Genomic DNA, 19,218 nt, shown 5'->3' with positions numbered 1-19,218 from the left:
TCAGCTACAGTGATCCATGCAATGGTCACTTCCAGGCTTGATTACTGCAACTTGCTCTATGTAGGCTTACCCTTGAGGCTGACCCAGAAATTACAGCTGGTGCAAAATACGGCGGTGCACCTGCTGACATCGATGCCTGTGCGGGCTCACATCCGGCAGGTGCTCCGCCAACTGCATTGGTTGCCGGTTGACTTCCAGATTCGCTTCAAGGTGCTGGTAATTACCTTCAAAGCCTTATACGGCCTGGGACCCACATATCTGAGGGACCTCCTCTTCCCATATATGCGTCGAAGAGCGTTAAGCTCCATGGATAAACATCTCCTGGCTGTCCCTGGCCCAAAGGACGTCCGTCTTGCCTCGACCAGGGCCAGGGTTTTTTCCGCCCTGGCCCCTGCCTGGTGGAACATGCTCCCAGTTGAGATTAGGGCCCTGCGGGCTCTTATGCAATTCCGCAGGGCCTGTAAGACGGAGCTGTTCTGCCAGGACTTTGGCTGAGGCAGCGGATGTCTCTATATGGCCTCCCTGAGGTGGTTGTCACCTGTCCACCTATCCACCTATCCATCTGTTAACCCAAATAATATGCTAAAGAACCGTACAACCAGTGACTATCAGAAGTGTGATTGGGTTTTAATGTTTATTATTGTTTAAATTACTAACTTGTTTAATTTTAATTGTATTTATTGTACTGTTTTTATGATGTTACCCACCCTGAGCCCGCTTGCGGGATGGGTGGGCTATAAAAACAAATAATAAATAAATAACTTTAATGCCAGTAGCTCACAAAGTAGAATTTTTGCTCACAAGACTCCACAGCTTAGAGGGAGTATTGGTCATGACCCAGAGGTAGGCAATGGCGAACCACCTCTGTTGAACATCTCTTGCCTAGAAAACCCCACAGGGCCATCATAGTCAGCTGTGACTTGACGGCAAAAACCCCCAAACCAACACATTCAGTTGTGCATGTCTTGAATGTAACATGAGAATTACTCAGCGCCAGTGTTCCCTCTAAGCTGAGTTAGTGTGAGCTAGCTCACAGATCTTTAGCCTCCAGCTCACAGATTTTTGTCTTAGCTCAGGAAGGATGGCTCCAGAGCAAGCTAATTCATGCAGTATCCAAATCACTCGCTCACAACTTTAATGCCAGCAGCTCACAAAGTAGAATATTTGCTCACAAGACTCCACAGCTTAGAGGGAACATTGCTCAGCGCATGTGCAAAGAACATCAAGTGTACCGTGTACATGGATTGTATGTGAGTTCATGGTAACTTGTGAAACAGAGCTATAGTGTCAGAGAATTAAATGTTGGGAACCAGCACGGAAAAGTTTATACAGAACGGGTTCCCAACATTCCACTTCTGATTGCTCCTGCATGGGAGTTTTGCTCCAGTGTTGGTGTGGTGTTCAAATCAGAGCTAGGGGTGTTTTTTTTAATTTTTTGTTTATTTATTCTGTTCGGAGCATCTTTACAACTTCATTTCCAGATCATCCTCTCTCCAGGTTTCCTCCTGCTGTGCTCTGACCTTTCCCAAAACTGACTTGGAATTATCTTTTGGGAAAGATTGTAGTCAAAGCATGTTTGCATGCCATATGGAGATGAAGGTATGGAGTTTTGCAAGTCTCACCCACACAATTTTCCTTGTGTCAACCCTCCGTGGCCAGCTTTTTCTCCCCTGTGCTACTGGAAGGCTTTTTTCAGGCCTTAAAAAAAAATGCTATAGCAATTACTGTTGTTGTTGTTTTTAAAACACCCCCAAAAGCCTTCTGGTGACATGGAGAAGAAATGATATACATGGGTTGCTGAGTGAAAAGAATTCCAGACAAATGCCATGGTCCTTGAACAAGTAAGAGTGTGTTTTGTTTGTGTTTCTGTTTCATGCATAAAGACAGCTTGGTACCACTGCCATTTAGTGGTTCAGAACTTTTGCTGCATGCGCACTGGAATATCCACTGTGGTTACAGGATAGGGAAGGCGCATGGCTTCCATCAGTGATTCTCTGGGCTGTTCCAGAGGCAATTCCAAGGTTCTGCAGTCACTACTACTCGCATGACGCTGAATCCTCTTCATCTGTGGTCCTTTCCACATTTTCCTGCTGCTCTGGGTTTTCTCAGTGTTCAAGTCAATGCAATTTAAGTCCATGGGAAAATAGCGTACAAATAACCCAGGGCAACAGCAGGCTGAAACCGGGCTGACCACTGAAGGGAGGTAATCTAATGCCAAATGAAGGGGAAACCTGGAATAAAAAGAAGTTTGAACTCGGATTTTAGTGCAGAATTGCTTGGAGGACACCGCGGTGAACGTGGATTAGAAGGCGAGTGGTGAAAGGGCCCTAGTGCAGTAAATCCCCTTTTGCACCAACTCATGAAATTTGTAAAGGCATCCATACAATGATGGAGGGGGAGGGGAGCCCAGTGAGGTGGACTGCACCTGCCCAAAGCATCCCTGTTTCGTCCCACCTATGTAGCTGCTAGCTGCCGTCCCACAGAAATGATCAGGAACAGAGGCACATAGGCGTGTGGCTGCTCTGCACATGAAAGGAGCTAGCCTCATTCATGCTGCAGCTTCCCAGGGGTCGGTGGGGGTATCACGGCTTTAATCTCGAGAATCTTCTAGAATAGACAGGGGAGTGGGAGGAATTTGTCCCCTATTTGCCCCTGGGTAACCAGGCTTCTAATTAACCTTTTCCCTTGGTGTGTTTATAAACCATCATCTCCCTCCCATCGGTGCCCTTTTCTCCTTTGAGTGTTCTGCCATTTTTGTGATTCAGATAGGAAAGCCTTCACATGGCATTAGGGGAGAGAAATGCCTCCCTATCTTCAGGGTCCTCACTTGCTTCTCGGCACTTTGCAGGGCTGCTGGTGTCCCTGAGTGAGCACACACAAATCAGCTGGCGCTGAACAGAAACAGGCTTCCCTGTTTATGCCAGACGACTGCAGGGCTCCTTTGCTGCCACTGTCATTGCGAGATTTAATGGGATCGAGGGCAAACCCCATGTAAATTTGCATAGTCATCCTACCCATGAGCAGCCTGTGACTAATAGTTTGTAAAGGTGGCCACTAAAATTAGCAAGTTGAAAAAGTGCTTTGAAATTTAAAGACTCTTTGTTACATAAAAAACCTGATTTATTGCCCTGCAGTGAATAGCTGGGATTTTATATATTATTCAAGATTTCTAGCCGAAGCTGTAAAACGTAAGGTCTCAGTTCCATGCATGGAATGTTTTATGTGTAAATTTTTTAACATTTTATGGGGTATATTTTACTGAGGCCAAGGCTTTGCTCGAGGGGGAACTTACAGGCGTGTTTCCACTCTCAAATCTTGTTAGGAAGAGTGGCCAGCTGAGAATAATCAAGTACTGTGCGCTTTTTACGTAGAACGTTTACAGCTGGATCCCAAAAGCACACCAGGAACAAAGCTCTGAGTTTTCCAAATCGAGCTTCTGGAACTTAACTTGTCAAGGTGTTAGTAGCATCTGTTGTAGCAGGGCCTGTAGCTAAGACCATGACGTGGTGGAAGCAGAGCTGGGGTGGGGTGGGAGGCTTCTTCTGAAGTTCACGGTTGATGTGGCTCATCTGCGGGCTATTGCATAGGTAACTCCTTGTCTCTGCGAGTAGTGCAATCCTTCTCCAAAGCGCCAACTTGATGTGGACAAATAGTGGGTTGGATCAAGCCAACTTTTTTGCTCAGTCTCACCCAGTTCCCTTCCCTACTATAGCCCTACATAACTTTTGCACACATAAGTCCAATGGTCCCCAGTGTAAAGGTTTCCCTTGCTTAAAAGCCAGTTGAATCTGACTCCAGGGGGCGGTGCTCATCTCTGTTTCCAAGCCAAAGAGCCAGCACTGTCCAAAGACATTTCTGTGGTCATGTGGCCAGCATGACTAAACACTGAGGTGCATGGAATGCTGTAACCTTCCCACCAAAGTGGTACCTATTTATCTACTGGCAATTTCTTGCCTTTGACCTTGCCTTTGACCTGCTACGCATCACTCCGTCATGCGGCACTAGGGTCTTGAACTGCCGAACTGCAGACCCTCTGGTCTGCAGTTTCAACATCTTAACCTCTGAGCCACCGTGGGCCATGGTCCCCAGCAGTGTTCCCTCTAAGCTGAGTTAGTGTGAGCTAGCTCACAGTTTTTTAGCGTCCGGCTCACACATTTTAGTCTTCGCTCAGGAAGGATGGCTCCAGAGCAAACTAATTTATGCAGCAGCCAAATCGCTCGCTCACAAGTTTAATGCCAGGAGCTCACAAAGTAGAATTTTTGCTTACAAGACTCCACAGCTTAGAGGGTAACATTGGTCCCCAGTGTAGCCATTTTTAATTGTCATCGGAGACTTCTGCTTCCTCTTTCACCAGAAGAGAAGCTGGTTGAATCCAACCCATTGTGTACTCTTGGCCATCTTGGATGCTGGAAGCAACAACTTTTACTTACTTACTTACTTATATTTAATATATTTATATCTCAGCCTGTAATAATAAACATTTTTAAATCATTTATCAAATACAATACAGACGAGGGAACATAAAAAAACTGACATTAAAAAGTCAGTATTAAATGTCACTGAAATAAAAACATCGGTAATCATTCCATGTTACAAGATGCTTTTTGGAAATCTTCAAAGTGGTTTCCTATATGGCATGGGAAGACAGTTGCCTGAGAAACTCAGCCCAAAGAAAAGAAGAAAAGAAGAAGATATTGAATTTATACCCTGCCTTTCACTACTTGAAGGAGTCTCAGAGCGGCTTACAATCTCCTTTCCCTTCCCCTCTCCACAACAGACACCCTGTGAGGTAGGTGGGCTGAGAGAGCTCTTTCAAGAACTGCTCATGAGAGAACAGCTCTGAAAGAACTAGTGGCTGACCTAGCAGCTGCATGTGGAGGAGTGGGGAATCAAACCTGTTTCTCCCAGATTAGAGTCCACACTCCTAACCACTACACCAAACTGTCTCCTCCTCCCAGAGTACATGGAAGTACTTTGTACATGTTTTGGGGCCCTACATCTAGATGTTTTGGAGTCCTCCATTGTTTAAGACTGCTATGAAACATTATAAGACACACTGACCAGGGGGCCTTTTGCTTTCTGCACATTGATTACAATTCATGCAAGTTCCAAGGGTGAATATGCAAGTTGAAAGAGCATCTGAGTCTTTATGAATCCACTTGTGTGTGCATGTAATATATGAAATGGCTCTAGGAAACATAATGTAAAATATCCAGCATGCATCTTTTATTCCTATTAAGGAAGAATCTGTCTGTCTGTCTGTATATCTACTTCCATACCTAAGGAGCAAGATATAAGGTATAGGAAACAAAGGAGGGGCAAGCATTTTTGGTACACCCTCCCATCTGTTTGAGATTCTGTGATCACTGTAGGTGGAGCCCTCCTTTGATAAAGCTGCTGCTTTAAATAAGTGTGTGTGTGGGGGGAAGGACTGTAATGGCAGCCACCCATATCTGTCTTTCTTTCACTTGTTTATCCAAGAAATTCAGCACTGCAAACATGTCTCAACTTTCTTTAGAGGCCCCCTTGATTAGAAAAAACAAAACACTGAACCTTGCAAAATAAGCATGTTAGCTCGTGGATTTCATTTTTTTAAAGATTACTTCCGTTAATTAAGAGAATTCGCTTCATTAGGAGAATTCAGTTAATTAGCAGTGGGGAAGGCACTCTGTCATTCGGGTGAGAGGCAGGGTCCATAGGGCCCCTGGAGAGGGAAGCAAGCGTGGAGTCTTTGACTTCCACCACTTTCCTCCCTCCAGTTTCACACTCACCCCTGTTTTTCATCCCACTCTATTCCGTGGGGTCACCTGGCACTCTTTAGAAGCAGCTTTGGGGAGGGGCACACGAGGTTGCAGTGGGAAGGATGAGGTGGGGCAGCCCCACTGGGGAAGCAGGAACTGCTCACAGTTCTCTGAATCCAGGCAGGTTTTTAATGAACGAAGTAATTAGCTGCACCACCTACACACATTTAACAAGGTAAACTATTGCCAGTGAATCAGAGTTTGTTTCTGCTTTTTAACCCTGACTCTAGGTTGGGACACTAATGGTAGTGAATCGACTGAGAAAATTCTAAAAAGATGGAAGAGAGATTCTTTCTTAGTTGACCTGCTTCAATGTGGTTCATTAGTGCCTATTAACAAACTACATTCTTTTTCATCACCTATAGTGATTTTAAAGCCAGAATAATTAGCATTTGCTTCCCCCCGCTTCCCCCTCCCAATTTTACTGGTTTCTGAGAAGTCAATGCTGCCCCTGTATGGAAGGCATATTACAGCAAAGACCCAAATAATTATCTACTGATTTTTTTTCCGTTCTTTGCAAATATGTTCAGATATCTAGATCCAAGACCCATATCAATTGTATCCACATCCTAAGCGACATCCCAGTTGCCTTGTTTAGATAGATAATAATTCTGTAAGTTTGATTTCAATGGATGAATGGTGGTCTAAACACATGCCTCCTACTTTCCCAATGGCATCTTGAGATCAAATGGCAATATCCTTGAGCATGTGCTAAGTCCTGACTGTAATGGCATGTGGCAAGATGTTCTTTAGTGGTTGTGCCACAACCATGGAACTCCTTTCCTTTACCAGACCTTAAGCATCTTTTATAAGCACCGTAAGATGTTTATTTGCTTAATCCATGTACCTCTGCTCTCACTGAGCCTCAAAGGGGATTCAAAACTAGGGTTGCCAACTTTGAATTGTGGCCTAGAGTTCTCCCGGAATAGCAACTGATACCCAGAGTACAGTTATCAGTTTCCCTGGAGAAAATGGTAGCTTCAGGGAGCATAAAGTCTAGTGCAAACAAAAGTTCTAAAGTGACATCAAATCCCTGTAGGATCATTCATTTCCCCCAAACCCTGCCATCCCAAGGCACAGCCCCCCTAATCTCCAGAGGTTTCCCAAACTGGAGCAGGCGACACTAACTGAAATAAACCTTTACTCTCAAATACTTTCCCATGGCAGGGAAAGTATTGCCAGATTTCCATGGAGAATATAGCACTAAATTAAATATGTGGAACCACCATTTCAATGTAGCTTGCAACTGACTGCAAAAAATGCCGCAGCAAAAGGATTGGGGAGGGGCCATGGCTCACTGGCAGAGCATCTGGTAGGCACACAGAAGGTCCCAGTTTCAGTCCCTGGCCTCTACTATTAAAAGGATCAGGCAGTAGACTATGCAAAAGGCCCCTGTCTGAGACCCTAGAGAGCCACTGCCAGTCTGAGTAGACAATATTGACCTTGATGGACTAATGGGCTGATTCATGATATGGCAGCTTCATGTGTTCATTCACATATAGAAGCAACCTTTATGAATGTGGAAATTTTGGTGTACGTATTTTCAGTTTGGTTTTGTGTTGCTGGTCTAGATTTCCCTGCCTTGAGCTATGGGTCCAGTGAGACTAGTTACATAACACAGAAGAGGTTTTTATTAAATAATAAAAACCTTAATGAGTCAGAGCTCACTTCATCAGATGTATCAGTCTAAATCACTGCTTTGGACATATGTTCCATGCATCTGATTAAATCAGTTTTGACTCACGAAAAGTTATACTGGCATAAATGTTATTAGTCTTTACGTTGTCAAAGGAATCCTGTTTTATTTTTCACTACAGACTAAGGCAGCTACCCATCTAGAGTTAACATGCAATATTTGGTTTCCTTTTTAAATTTTAAGTCTTACTTGACTATAGTGGAAGGGCCCCCCCCTCCTTTCTGTCTGTTGTGGCCTGATTTTGCCGTTTTCATGGTCATAATGGAGATCAGCCACTTTTCACTGAGGAGGAGTGATTGTGGCTACTGGAACTTACTTGATTCCATGCTGCAGCATTTTACATCTCTTACATATATTGGGCTGACTTTCTAACATTTTATTTTAAAGTTGTCAGTGTGATGGAAAGGCAGTATGTAACTTTCTTAAATGAAATTAAATAGAGAATGCATGGCTACTACTATGAATGTAGGTTTCTTTGGCTAGAAAACCAAGACGATGCTTATCAATGAAACAAGTCAGAGGTCCTTATCCTACCATGGCATCTTATATACTCTGTGCCTAACATTTAAGACTTGGTGCAACCATTATAGTGACCGGGATATATTACGCACACTTCTCAATACATCTGCTCAAATGCCATTGCTACCATTTTGCCAGGTCTTCCATTATAGGTTATGATTGTCACTAGAGCAGACATATATCAGGAATCTACATGGCTACTGAAACCTAACTCTTTTCTAGGTTGTCTACTAATTTGATCATCGCCATCACTGTGATCTTGCCTTCATGTTGCCGACAATGCAGACTTGTGCTGAGCTACTCTAGCCTAAGCCCACTGATTTCTCTAGGCTTAACTTGGGGTGTTTGCATAGAATTGCACTGTAAATTACCCTTTAAAGGTAATGATAAACCATCATCGTCTTTCTGTGAATGATGGACATTTGACTGATCTCCTCTTTTTGTTTAATTGCTCCCAGATGGTAAAAGCCATTCAGGTGCTGAGAATTCATCTACTGGAGTTGGAGAAGGTGAATGAATTGTGCAAGGACTTTTGTAACCGTTACATCACCTGCCTCAAAACTAAGATGCACAGTGACAACCTACTCAGGAATGACCTTGGGGGCCCCTACTCCCCGAACCATTCCTCCATAAACCTACACTCGCAGGTAATGTCTGAGGGGGAGGGGAACGGAACACAAAACGGTTGATTTACAATGTTTCTGTGCTTTAGGTTCCTGCAAAGGTACTATATTTCTTAACTTCCAAAAGGAGAGATCCAAGCTTTGTTCCGTTACTCATCTAGGTACAACTGAATGCATGTCCACCCCACTGTTCCCTCAATCTCAGTACATTCAAAGGTTGTTTGTGCGTGGAATGTGCATGTTTCTTTATCCATGCATGCAGGAACTTATGCACACGGATTTCACTTAAATAGGACTTAAGCATCTGTTGTACCAGGCCAATAGCTAGGACTGAAGAAAGCTGGAGGCACAGCCAGGAGACATGGCCCTGACCATTACTTTGTGTGCATTCACTGAATGCTCTAAGAGCACTGATATCTTTTAGGAAGAAGGTTGTGGGAGATTTCTGCTGACTGAGAGATGAGCACCCATTGCAGATATGTTTTATTTAAAATGGGGGTGGGCTGCAAAATTAGGCCAATAGGTTGAGCAGTACAAGAGATTAGTGTGCCACAGGACTATGCAGAGCCCAAATCAAAATGAGATTCAGGCAAAAGAGAAGGGCTCCTTGCAGGAGCAGCTGTGAGTTTTTCTATTATTGTATAAACCCTGCTTCTCCTCAGCATTGCTCCGCTAAGGGTTACCAGGTTCTCCCTGGCCACCAGTGTGTGTGTGTGTGTGTGGGGTAGCATTGCCAGCTGCAAGTTGGGATACTCCAAGAGATTTGAGGATGGAGCCAAGGGGGGGACACAGGCCTTAGTGGGGAGCAGTGCCATAAAGTCCACCATCCAAAGCATCCATTTTCTCCAGGGGAACTGATCTTTGTAGTCTGGGGATGCCCTATAATTCTGGGGGATCCCCAGGTCCCACCTAGAAGCTGGTATCCCTAACTCTGCTGCTGACACATACACCTGGCTCCAAGTCTAGTGTGGATTTTCACCCCCTCCCTCATGCCTCAGGTGTTTTCTTGGCTTTTTCAAAGTTTTTTTTAAAAAGACAACCAGTACATTTAGCCATTTACATTTTTAAAAAAGCCATCTTGTTTGAATTGAGGTGCTGATCTAGGCAACAGAGAGGGTTTTGTGGTGGCTTTGTGATTCCTTGGCTGTACAGGGTGCTGAATGCCTCACCACCTGTGATTACCACAAAGCCACATTTATCCTACCTCTAACAGAGCAGAGTGCTGATTGGCTAGGAATGGCAATGGGTCAGCCAGTCAGCACTCTGCACAGCTAGCTTCTCCCAGAAATGGGAAGAACCAGTCACTCTTGGGCTTGATTCAGTTTGGAAGTTTGTACATCCGTCCAAAGAGGGATAGTGAAGATACGCAGCAAGTTCATCACTCTACCAATGTCTTTACCCTAAAAAAACAAACAGGCAGAATAAATATTTGTCTTTCTTCCTCTTCCAGATTACCACTGTAGATCTTAAGAAATATGTGTGCACATTATATAGCACTTATCTAACATGCCATTCAAATTTTATCAGTGTTGGGCACAACCATCATAATGTCCCTGTAAAGGGAAGGTGGAAGATTCCCCCTCTGCTCATAATTCCTATTTATTTTAAGAGAGTTTTTACAAGTCATGCATGTGAATATGGCCTCCTTTCTGACTTTTTAAAATTGAGGGATATGACCAATGGCATATGTAATATGGGGAGCTGCCATTTTTAAAATCTTCATGGCAGATGTACGGTTGTACACAGTCATGAAGGTGAATCTTAGTAACTGAAAGTCTGTTTTTGCGTATGGGAATATGTTAACATTTGGACATGTATAAAGCGAATTGCAGTGACATCATTGCACAGATGTGAGATGTATAATGGTTATGATCCAGAGAACTGCACAATTGGATTGTGTATAATTCAGAGAACTGCACAGAGAATCACACAACTAAGTGTGGGAAAGTGTTTGGAAACTTCATCTGATTCAAATATATTGTGGCCAGACTGCTGACTAAGGTACTCCATCATGATCTTATTACCCTGAAAGATCTTCGTAGGATTTCAGTTTGCTTCTGGACACAGTTCAAGGCCTTGGTCTTGACCTGTAAGTATCCTAAGCATGGTATCTGAAAGACCACCTTCGCCCACGTTAACCTGCCCTAGAGCTAAGACTTCCTTTAGAGGCCCCGTCCGAATGTCCTGCCTCCAGAGGCTAGGTGGGTAACTACCAGGGGACATTTAGTAGAAAAAGGGGTGCAGGAGCTCACTAGCATAGTGCATTAGCATAGCTCATTAGCATAACTTATTTGCATATGCCACACCCCCTGACATCACCGGAAGTGTGTCAGAAGGCACCACTGGGCTGTTTTGGATTGCTAGCTATTGGGGGGGGGGAACGTGCAGATCTGTCCTCGCAGAGGAGGGAGAGCTTGTACCTGAATAAAACCTGGTCTTAAAGGTGCCACTGGACTGTTTTGGACCGGAGGGGGGCGCTCTGCAACTTGCCTGTCTGCTTCTTGCTCTGACTGAGGGCTGCTGGGAGAAGGGGGTGGGGCTTATTGCATGTGCCCACCCCCTGGGCTCTTTACTGCCGGAGCGCCACTCCTGTGCGCTCCTGCAGGAAATGACCCCTGGTAACTACTGTCATTACTAGCTTTTAGGCCCTTGACCACATCCATCCTGTTCTCTTGAGGTTTAACTGGTAATTCATTTGATGATTTTTCTACTGCTGCTGGATTTGATTCTGAATTTGTATTGTTGATTAGGAAATGTGGAAAGGTGATTTGTAGCTTTTGTTTTTATTTTTTGAGTAACTTCATGTAGGTTTGAGTGCCAAACAGGGCATGACATAAAACATCCATCCATGACTGGGAGAACCTGAATTTTTTTCTTCGTCCATGGAGCTAATTAGGGCTGCCAGCCTTCAGGTGGCACCCAGAGATCTCCTGGGATTACAACTGATCTCCAAGGTGACAGAGATCAGGTCATCCGTTTTGGAAAGTGGACTCTATGGCATTGTACCCCATCAAAGTCCTTCCCTTCTCCAAAGCCTGCCGCTTCAGGCTCCACCCCCCAAATCGATCATATAAGGGTACAGCAAAATGAAGATGACAAATTACAAACCAAAAGTGATTGCTGTAAGAAGTTCACACATTCATAGAACAAAGGAAAATTTACAGAAGCTATAATAACTTTCTTCTTTATTCCACAGGTGAATTTAGATGAAATTGACGAACATCTCGAGTTTTTGCAAGTTCGTTTCAGGATCTTTGTCAAAATTCGGTGTCAAAGTGTTTTTTCTCACGTAACAATCCCATTTATATCTGTATAAACACTGTCCGTCCTTGAAGATATGAATTGTGATTAGTAGAGCTATTCATAGCCAGTACGATAACGAGGTTTATACAGATATAAATGGGATTGTTACGTGAGAAAAAACACTTTGACACCGAATTTTGACAAAGATCCTGAAACGAACTTGCAAAAACTCGAGATGTTCGTCAATTTCATCTAAATTCACCTGTGGAATAAAGAAGAAAGTTGTTATAGCTTCTGTAAATTTTCCTTTGTTCTATGAATGTGTGAACTTCTTACAGCAATCACTTTTGGTTTGTAATTTGTCCACCCCCCAAATCTCCAGGTCTTTCGAAGCCGGAGCTGTCAACCCTAAGGTCCCATTTGAAGCTTTGAGGGAAGCAATTTACACTGGGAAAACAGCACAGTAGGAATCAGGTTTAGAAAGACTGAGCTCTTGTGCCAGTTCCCCATTTTCAGTAGCCATGCAGGTCTGCTACCTACAGGGTAGGCCTAAGCAGAGTTATACCCTTCTAACACCCCTCAACTCAAGGGGTATGGAAAAGTATATCTCTTTTTAGGATTGTGCTGACAGATCTCCCTGCTGTGTGATGTCTAGTTTAGCCCTTCAGTTTCGATCTCTGGGAAGAGCGTCCCGTCGTGCTGCCTGAGAAGCAACTTCCCAAAGTAAGAGGGGATTCGAGTGTAGTTGCAGGGTGGCATTAAGAATGGGGCTGTTTTGCCAAGAAAGAAAAGCGGGACTTTCCAGCAGGAAAGCCAAAACCTTTGGACATCACTAAAAGAGCTTTCTGGATTGTGGCTGAAGTGTCTTTTGGGAAAGCGGCATGGGAGTGCTCTTGCACACATTCCTCTCTCAGTCTGGCCTTCTGGTTCATGGCCTCTAGACATGATGCTTCACGATGGGACGGCATGGGCTTTGGCATGACCCGGTATGTAACCTGAGACCCAGTGTGGCGTTGTGGTTAGAGTCTTGGACTGGCATCTGGGCAGGCCTGTAGCCAGGATTTTTTGTTTTGTGGGGCATATATTTTTCTTGTGGGGCAACCATTAGGAGGGTGTGGCTTTGTAAAAAAATACATTGTATCTATGGCTAAAACTGGCTCTTTTTGTAGCAGGAGCTCCTTTGCATATTAGGTGACACACACCCTAATGTAGCCAATCCTCCAAGAGCTTACAGAGCTCTTCTTACAGGGGCTACTGTAAGCTCTTGCAGGATTGGCTACATTAGGGGTGTGTCGCCTAATATGCAAAGGAGCTCCTGCTACAAAAAGAGCCCATGTACCAGTACCAATACTGCATGAGATCAATACGCCAGAAGTAGCTAGATTCTGTTGTAAGCCGCCCTGAGCCCTGCTCGCAGGGAAGGGTGGCCTAGCAAGTCTAATTTAATAAATAGATAACATGCAAATATGCTGAAGCATGCAAGGCTGTATGCTGGCACAGCATTCAGAAGAAATCTGAATGTCAGTTTCACGCCCCCACCCTTCATATCCACCCAGCTCAGCACCTCTGCCCACCTCCCAGCCCTTCTCAAGGTTGAGTCACTAGTCTATTGCTTAAGAATCAAAACCCTATGAATCCTCCCTACCCTCCAAGCAACTAAGCCACTCGTTTCCCTCCCCATACCAATCCCCACCCATGCCTCTTGGGTGGGGCGTGGCTGTAAATTAAGGGGTTAGGGCCCCAAGATGCCCCACTGTAGCTCTGGGAGACCCATGTTCAACTCGGCCAAAGAGGCTTGCTTGGGGAGGGGCTGTGGCTCAAGTGGGGAAGCATCTGCTTGGCATGCAGAAGGACCCGGGTTCTATGTAGCCAAAACAATAAAGAAGGGAGAGAAAAGAACTTGTATGTAAATGCCATTGCAACACTTGTATGTAAATGCCATTGCAACACTTCTCCAGTCCCAGGTTCAATCCCCGGCATCTTCAAAGGATCAGGTTGTAGGTGATGGGAAAGACCTCAGCCTGAGACCCTGGAGAGCTGCTGCTGGTCTGAGTAGGCAATGCTGGCTTCGAGGAACCAAGGGCCTGATTCAGTACAAATCAGCTTCATGTGTTCATGGATCATGTTGGGCCAGTCACACACTCTCAACCCAACCTACTTTGCAGGGTTGTTGTGAGAGTAGAATGGAGGACAGGACCATTGCACACAAAGAGAAGGGGCTTAAGCCTTGCCAGCTGCACCGTTTTCCTGACCTGACACAGCCTGGGAATCCACTGTTTGGCCAGTGGGGAAACCTACATATAGGCTGAGTTCAGACTGGCACTTTGTCCCAATATAGGCCCGTGTGAGGAACGTTTCACAAGCGGATTAAAGGGGCCGTTCACACAGGCACATCTGACCGGCGTTCCCCACCCGTACTCAACCCGTCTTGTAGCGCTTGCCTCCCAGGTTTAAAAGATACCTGGTGAAAGTGGTAGCAAACCCTGGAGGGCCCATTTATCCTGCTTCATTCCGCTTCCCGGAAGTGTGAACGCTAACCGCTAAAAGCCAGGAACAGCCCGCGTTAATAATGTGCACCAGCTGTTTACGCTGATTGATCTCCTAGCCTCACTCTGGCACCAGGAAGGTGCAGGTGATTGCCTTGAAGTGATGTCGCCGGATGTGCCTATGGCCCACAGTGGCCAGATCCTGCCCTATTTGCTGCTGCGCCTAGGTGTCTGCCGCGAGGAAAACGCCGCTTACAGCAGCGCCTCTGGGCCAACAGTGTGAACGCTTCCTTGCACATCCTCCCGGTATGAAGAAGAATAAGAATAAGAGATTGGATTTATACCCCGCCCTTCACTACCCAAAGGTGTCTCAGAGCGGCTTACAAACTCCTTTCCCTTCCCCTCCCTACAACAGACACCCTGTGAGGTGGGTGGGGCTGAGAGAGCTCTTGACAGAAACTGCTCTTTTTCAAGAACACCTCTGACAGAACTGTGGCTTGCCCAAGGTCATCCAGCAAGTGCAAGTGGAGGAGTGGGGAATCGAACCCGGTTCTCCCAGATTAGAGTCCGCGCACTTAACCACTACACCAAACTGGTGCATCAGTCCGTGCAGTGTGACCGGGAAAACCCAGAACAGTTTGTTCTGGCTCTTTTTTGCAACGACTCCCTCCCGCTTCAAACTGGCAGTCTGAACTCGGCCATAGTTGTATCAGTGTACATCAAGTTTCCCCAACATTTCAAGCCCACAGAATTGCTGTTCCTTGCGGAGCAGAAATCTGTGAACTGAGTTTGCAGAAGCTATATAAATAATGCTCCTCCAAAATCTGTGACATGCATTAATGCCACAATCAGTGTACGTGTGTGAGTGTGTGTTTGCATTTAGCATTTGCATTGCAACTATTTAGTGTTTGCATTTCAAGCATTCAGGCTTTGATTGCTAAATGGCCAGGATTGTGCAAAAAAAATTGAAAAGTCAGCAACTAAGGGTATAATTTCATTATATTTATACTTGCATTTTACTCCTATACTGGATTGACCTTCATGTAATTATGTGCAGGATCACAGAATAAAAGTGTCATTCACACACACACACAGTAAAAAGACTGATTTTTCAAAATATTGCCAATTGAACATGATAACTAGGAATGCTTGTGAGGAAAAGCTATTGTGATTCTCTTCTGGATTTTTAAAGGGCCCTTTTATCTGCATCCCAAAGCAGAAAATTTGCTTTTCAGCATTATGTTTCTAAGCCCTGGAGATACAAATAAATCTCAGTTACAGTTTACCAGCAAGAAAGAGATTCCTTCTGTAGCAGGGAAAAAACCAACAAACTTTCTTTTCTACCTCTTCCATTCTCCCAGAAAAAGATACCATGATGAGAGAATGAACTGGGAATATACTCCTTCATAAGAAGTGTATAAGAAGCGGCAATGAGAGAATATCCTCTTTTGTTTTTCTGTTTCATCAGTCAATCCATCCATGCAGAGCCAAGATCATTAGTTATTAATTATATTATTTTCATCCTGTTCCATTCCTTGGGGAGCTCAGGGCACTGTGTATGGCCTCCTCCTTCATTTTATCCTCACGACCCTTTTAGAATGAATGTGCGTGTAACTTGCCCAAAGATATTCATTGAACTTTAAGGCAGAGTGTGGATTTGAGCCAGGGTCTAGCTGGCTTAACTCTGGTTCTAGCCAGATGAAGTCCATTACTCTGACCCCACTACACCAATAAAATGCAAATCTCTATTGATCTGTGCAGCAGACACAAGCACTCCTCTAGCCCAGTCCCATGCCAGGGTAAAGGATTAGTCAGCCCATAACCCTTGGCACTGGGATCCAGCACCCTTTGCAGTTTTTCATGGCAAGACAACAGTGGTCAGGGAGGGCCGTCGGTGGCATACCTCTTGCCACATTCTCGAAGCAATAAATGTATCCTAATAATTTGTTTGATTGCTTTGGATGATTTATTTTTCTTCTTTGTGCAAATACTGCCCACAGAAGGAAAATAAATTATGTTTTGCAAGTAAATGTGTGTTAGTTACAGTAATTGACATAGTATAGTCTGGATGTGTGTTGTTTGTGTATATATTTTGGAGCCAAATGTGAGCGGGGGGGGGGGCATAAACCGGATGAACTGTGGGGCCCATACCCTATCCTTTAGTTTTTTGGGGGGCAGGCAACTTTTTTTATTTATTTGCCATGTGAAAACTTTCATTTAAAGAATGAGAGCATGTTTTGAGAAGAGGAAGATTTGTGGCAAAAAGCCCACCTGCAACTAGCATTTTCCCCAAATTAGTAGTTTGTATGTATGGCTCGAGTTTTCCCCGGCTGTGCGTGAATTTTGCAAGATCAAGATCACCATTATTTTGCCTATATCATTCTTTTAAAAACCTCACTTCCACTATTATGACAGTGCGCATGAGTGCTTCAAGGGGGTCAGGGCTAAGTTAATGACGTTTTTACAGATGCAAGGAGTGTGTACATAAAAGCTTCTGAACATAAAAATAACCTTCAGATCTAATTGGCGTGTGACTGGTGCTAACTGACATGCGTGTAGACGAGACACAAGAGGCATCTACTATCACTCAGATTTGACTTCTAGGAGACCCTAGGGAGAGAGCTGAACCCTGACGAGTGGCATCAGTAGCCACTCACACAGACAGAATTTTGGCGAGGTATCCAACCACAGGTTTTAAAAATAGTAACAAGTTGAGGGCACCGATGTACCGAGGACATCTGCCTGGAAATAGGGGCTGTCCATGGTAAACAGGTTGGCACGTGTGAGGTTACACAAGTTTCTGATAGTTATGTGGAAACCACTGATTACTTTGCTGCCCCAGCAGGAAACATAGAAGCCGTATTTAGCAAAGAAAGTTAGCTCTGATCAAGCCTGTGTATTGAGAACAGATATGCTGTACATGTTACTGGATACGCAGGGCCTGGGTCCTCACTCTGGGTCAGATGTAACACAGTCACATGTGAGTTGTGGGGTGTGACCTATTCAGCAAAAAAATATGTTTAGAATATACCGCAGCAACTCTTTAGAAAAGGAATGAGTAAAGTGTCTAATTAGTTGCTGTAGATTCTCCAGGTTGTGTGGCCATGGTCTTGGCGTTGTAGAACCTGACGTTGCGCAAGTAGCTGTGACTGTTATCCTCAGAGGTATAACATAGAAAGATGGAGTACTCTCTGTGTCAAGGTGAGAAGAAAAATGGTAGGCAGGTAATTTATATCTACTCCAGAAGGTGGGGTAGGGCTGAGTCATTATCTTGTAGCATGTTCATAGCCTGGGGAACTCCTACAAGATAATGACTCAGCCCTACCCCACCTTCTGGAGTAGATATAAATTATCTGCCTACCATTTTTCTTCTCACTTTGACACAGAGAGTACTCCATCTTTCTGTGTTATACCTTTGAGGATAACAGTCACAGCTACTGGCGAAACGTCAGGTTCTACAATGCCAAGACCACGGCCACACATCCCGGAAAATCTACAGCAACTAAGGAACTCCAGCCGTGAAAGCCTTCGACAACATAAAGTGTCTAATTGTTGGCGTTGTAACTACTCGCAGGACACGTCCTTTAAACATATGCTTTCGGGCGTGTCCAGTCATTCAGTTTTTCCGGGAGGACACTATTACTTATATTAATTTTGTTAGAATGCTCACTGATTTTTGAGGATGCTTATATCCTCTTAAATTATCTACCCATCTCTTGAAGGCTAACCAATGGTCAACGGAAATGGACCCTCGCCCTGTCCTGGGTAGCTCAGGGAAGCCTGATCTCATCAGATCTCGGAAATTAAGCAGGGTCAGCCCTGGCAAGTAATTGGAAGGGAGACCTCCAAGGAATACCAGGGCTTAGGACGCAGAGGCAGGCTATCAAGACACCTCCCTGAAAAACATCCAAGCTGCCAGTAGGGATCACCAGAAGTCGCCATGACTTCCAGGCATGCAAGCACATATGCACGCGTGCTCACACAAACACACACACACACACACATACCCACAAAGAAAAAGAAATGGACCTTCCATGCCCTCACTGTAGCTGGAAGACTGGTTTTGCAAAATTGGAGCGATAAATGCCCATCTCCAGTAAATCAATGGATTGAAGACCTTAGAACTTTATCAGTATTCGAACACATGGTATATAAATGACAATTGTACATGGACATTTTTAGATATCTGGAAATCTTTTATAGAAATATATGTGTAGATTTGCCGCCACTGTTGTTATATTTTTGTCTCTATTTTATGTATACTTCCCTCCCTTTTTTATTCAGTTGTTCCCTTGTTCTTTTTTCCCTGCATTTCTTTTTTAAATAACAAAAATGAGTTTGGGTGTTCTTGATTCCTGTGCATGTGGTGCCTGAGTCATTTCAGGACTGTGGTCCGCACTTCAGCCTTCCCCTCACCTGGTGCCTTTTTCCCAGCCTGAAACAGTCTGGGGGGCAGGTTGCTATTGGACCCATTAGGGAAACCCATGTGTATCCCAGGGAAAGCATGGATTTCCCCAGACAGTTTCTCCTGGGACTCTTTCAGGTTGGGAAAGTGATGCGGGGGAGGAGATTGGTATTACATCTGACAAAGTGGGGCACCAGGACCAACCTATGTGTTCCATATTGTGTAAAGAGACTGCAGTTGGTGAAACCACTCACTCATATTAAGCCTTGTAACTAGGTGGGCTAAACATCTCTTCACTGGTAGCAACATTAAGTCTTCTATCCATTGTGTATAAGTTTTTGGTTCCAGGTGCAGCTTTTCAGTCTAATCACATTGACACAGGGGCGGTCTTAGCCAATGGGCAACAGGGGCAGCTGCCATGGGCCCTGGCTCTTGGGGGAGCCCA

The 19,218-nt window shown here is 44.6% G+C and overlaps 1 protein-coding gene across 1 annotated transcript in view; it reads left to right on the top strand.

Annotated features, from left to right (window-relative positions):
* The window catches only part of PKNOX2 (PBX/knotted 1 homeobox 2), a 184,042-nt gene that overhangs the window by 98,836 nt on the left and 65,988 nt on the right, over positions 1 to 19,218 (top strand). Inside the window, exon 4 of the mRNA XM_015416319.1 lies at positions 8,475 to 8,663. Coding sequence (XP_015271805.1) covers positions 8,475 to 8,663 — 189 coding nt within the window. The remainder of the gene's footprint in view (positions 1 to 8,474; positions 8,664 to 19,218) is intronic.

Source organism: Gekko japonicus, unplaced genomic scaffold (assembly GCF_001447785.1).
Source record: "Gekko japonicus isolate JY-2015 unplaced genomic scaffold, Gekko_japonicus_V1.1 scaffold751, whole genome shotgun sequence".
Classification (NCBI taxonomy): Eukaryota; Metazoa; Chordata; class Lepidosauria; order Squamata; family Gekkonidae; genus Gekko; species Gekko japonicus.
Note: the sequence above shows the minus strand (reverse complement) of the source record. Positions and strands in the feature narration are given on the sequence as shown.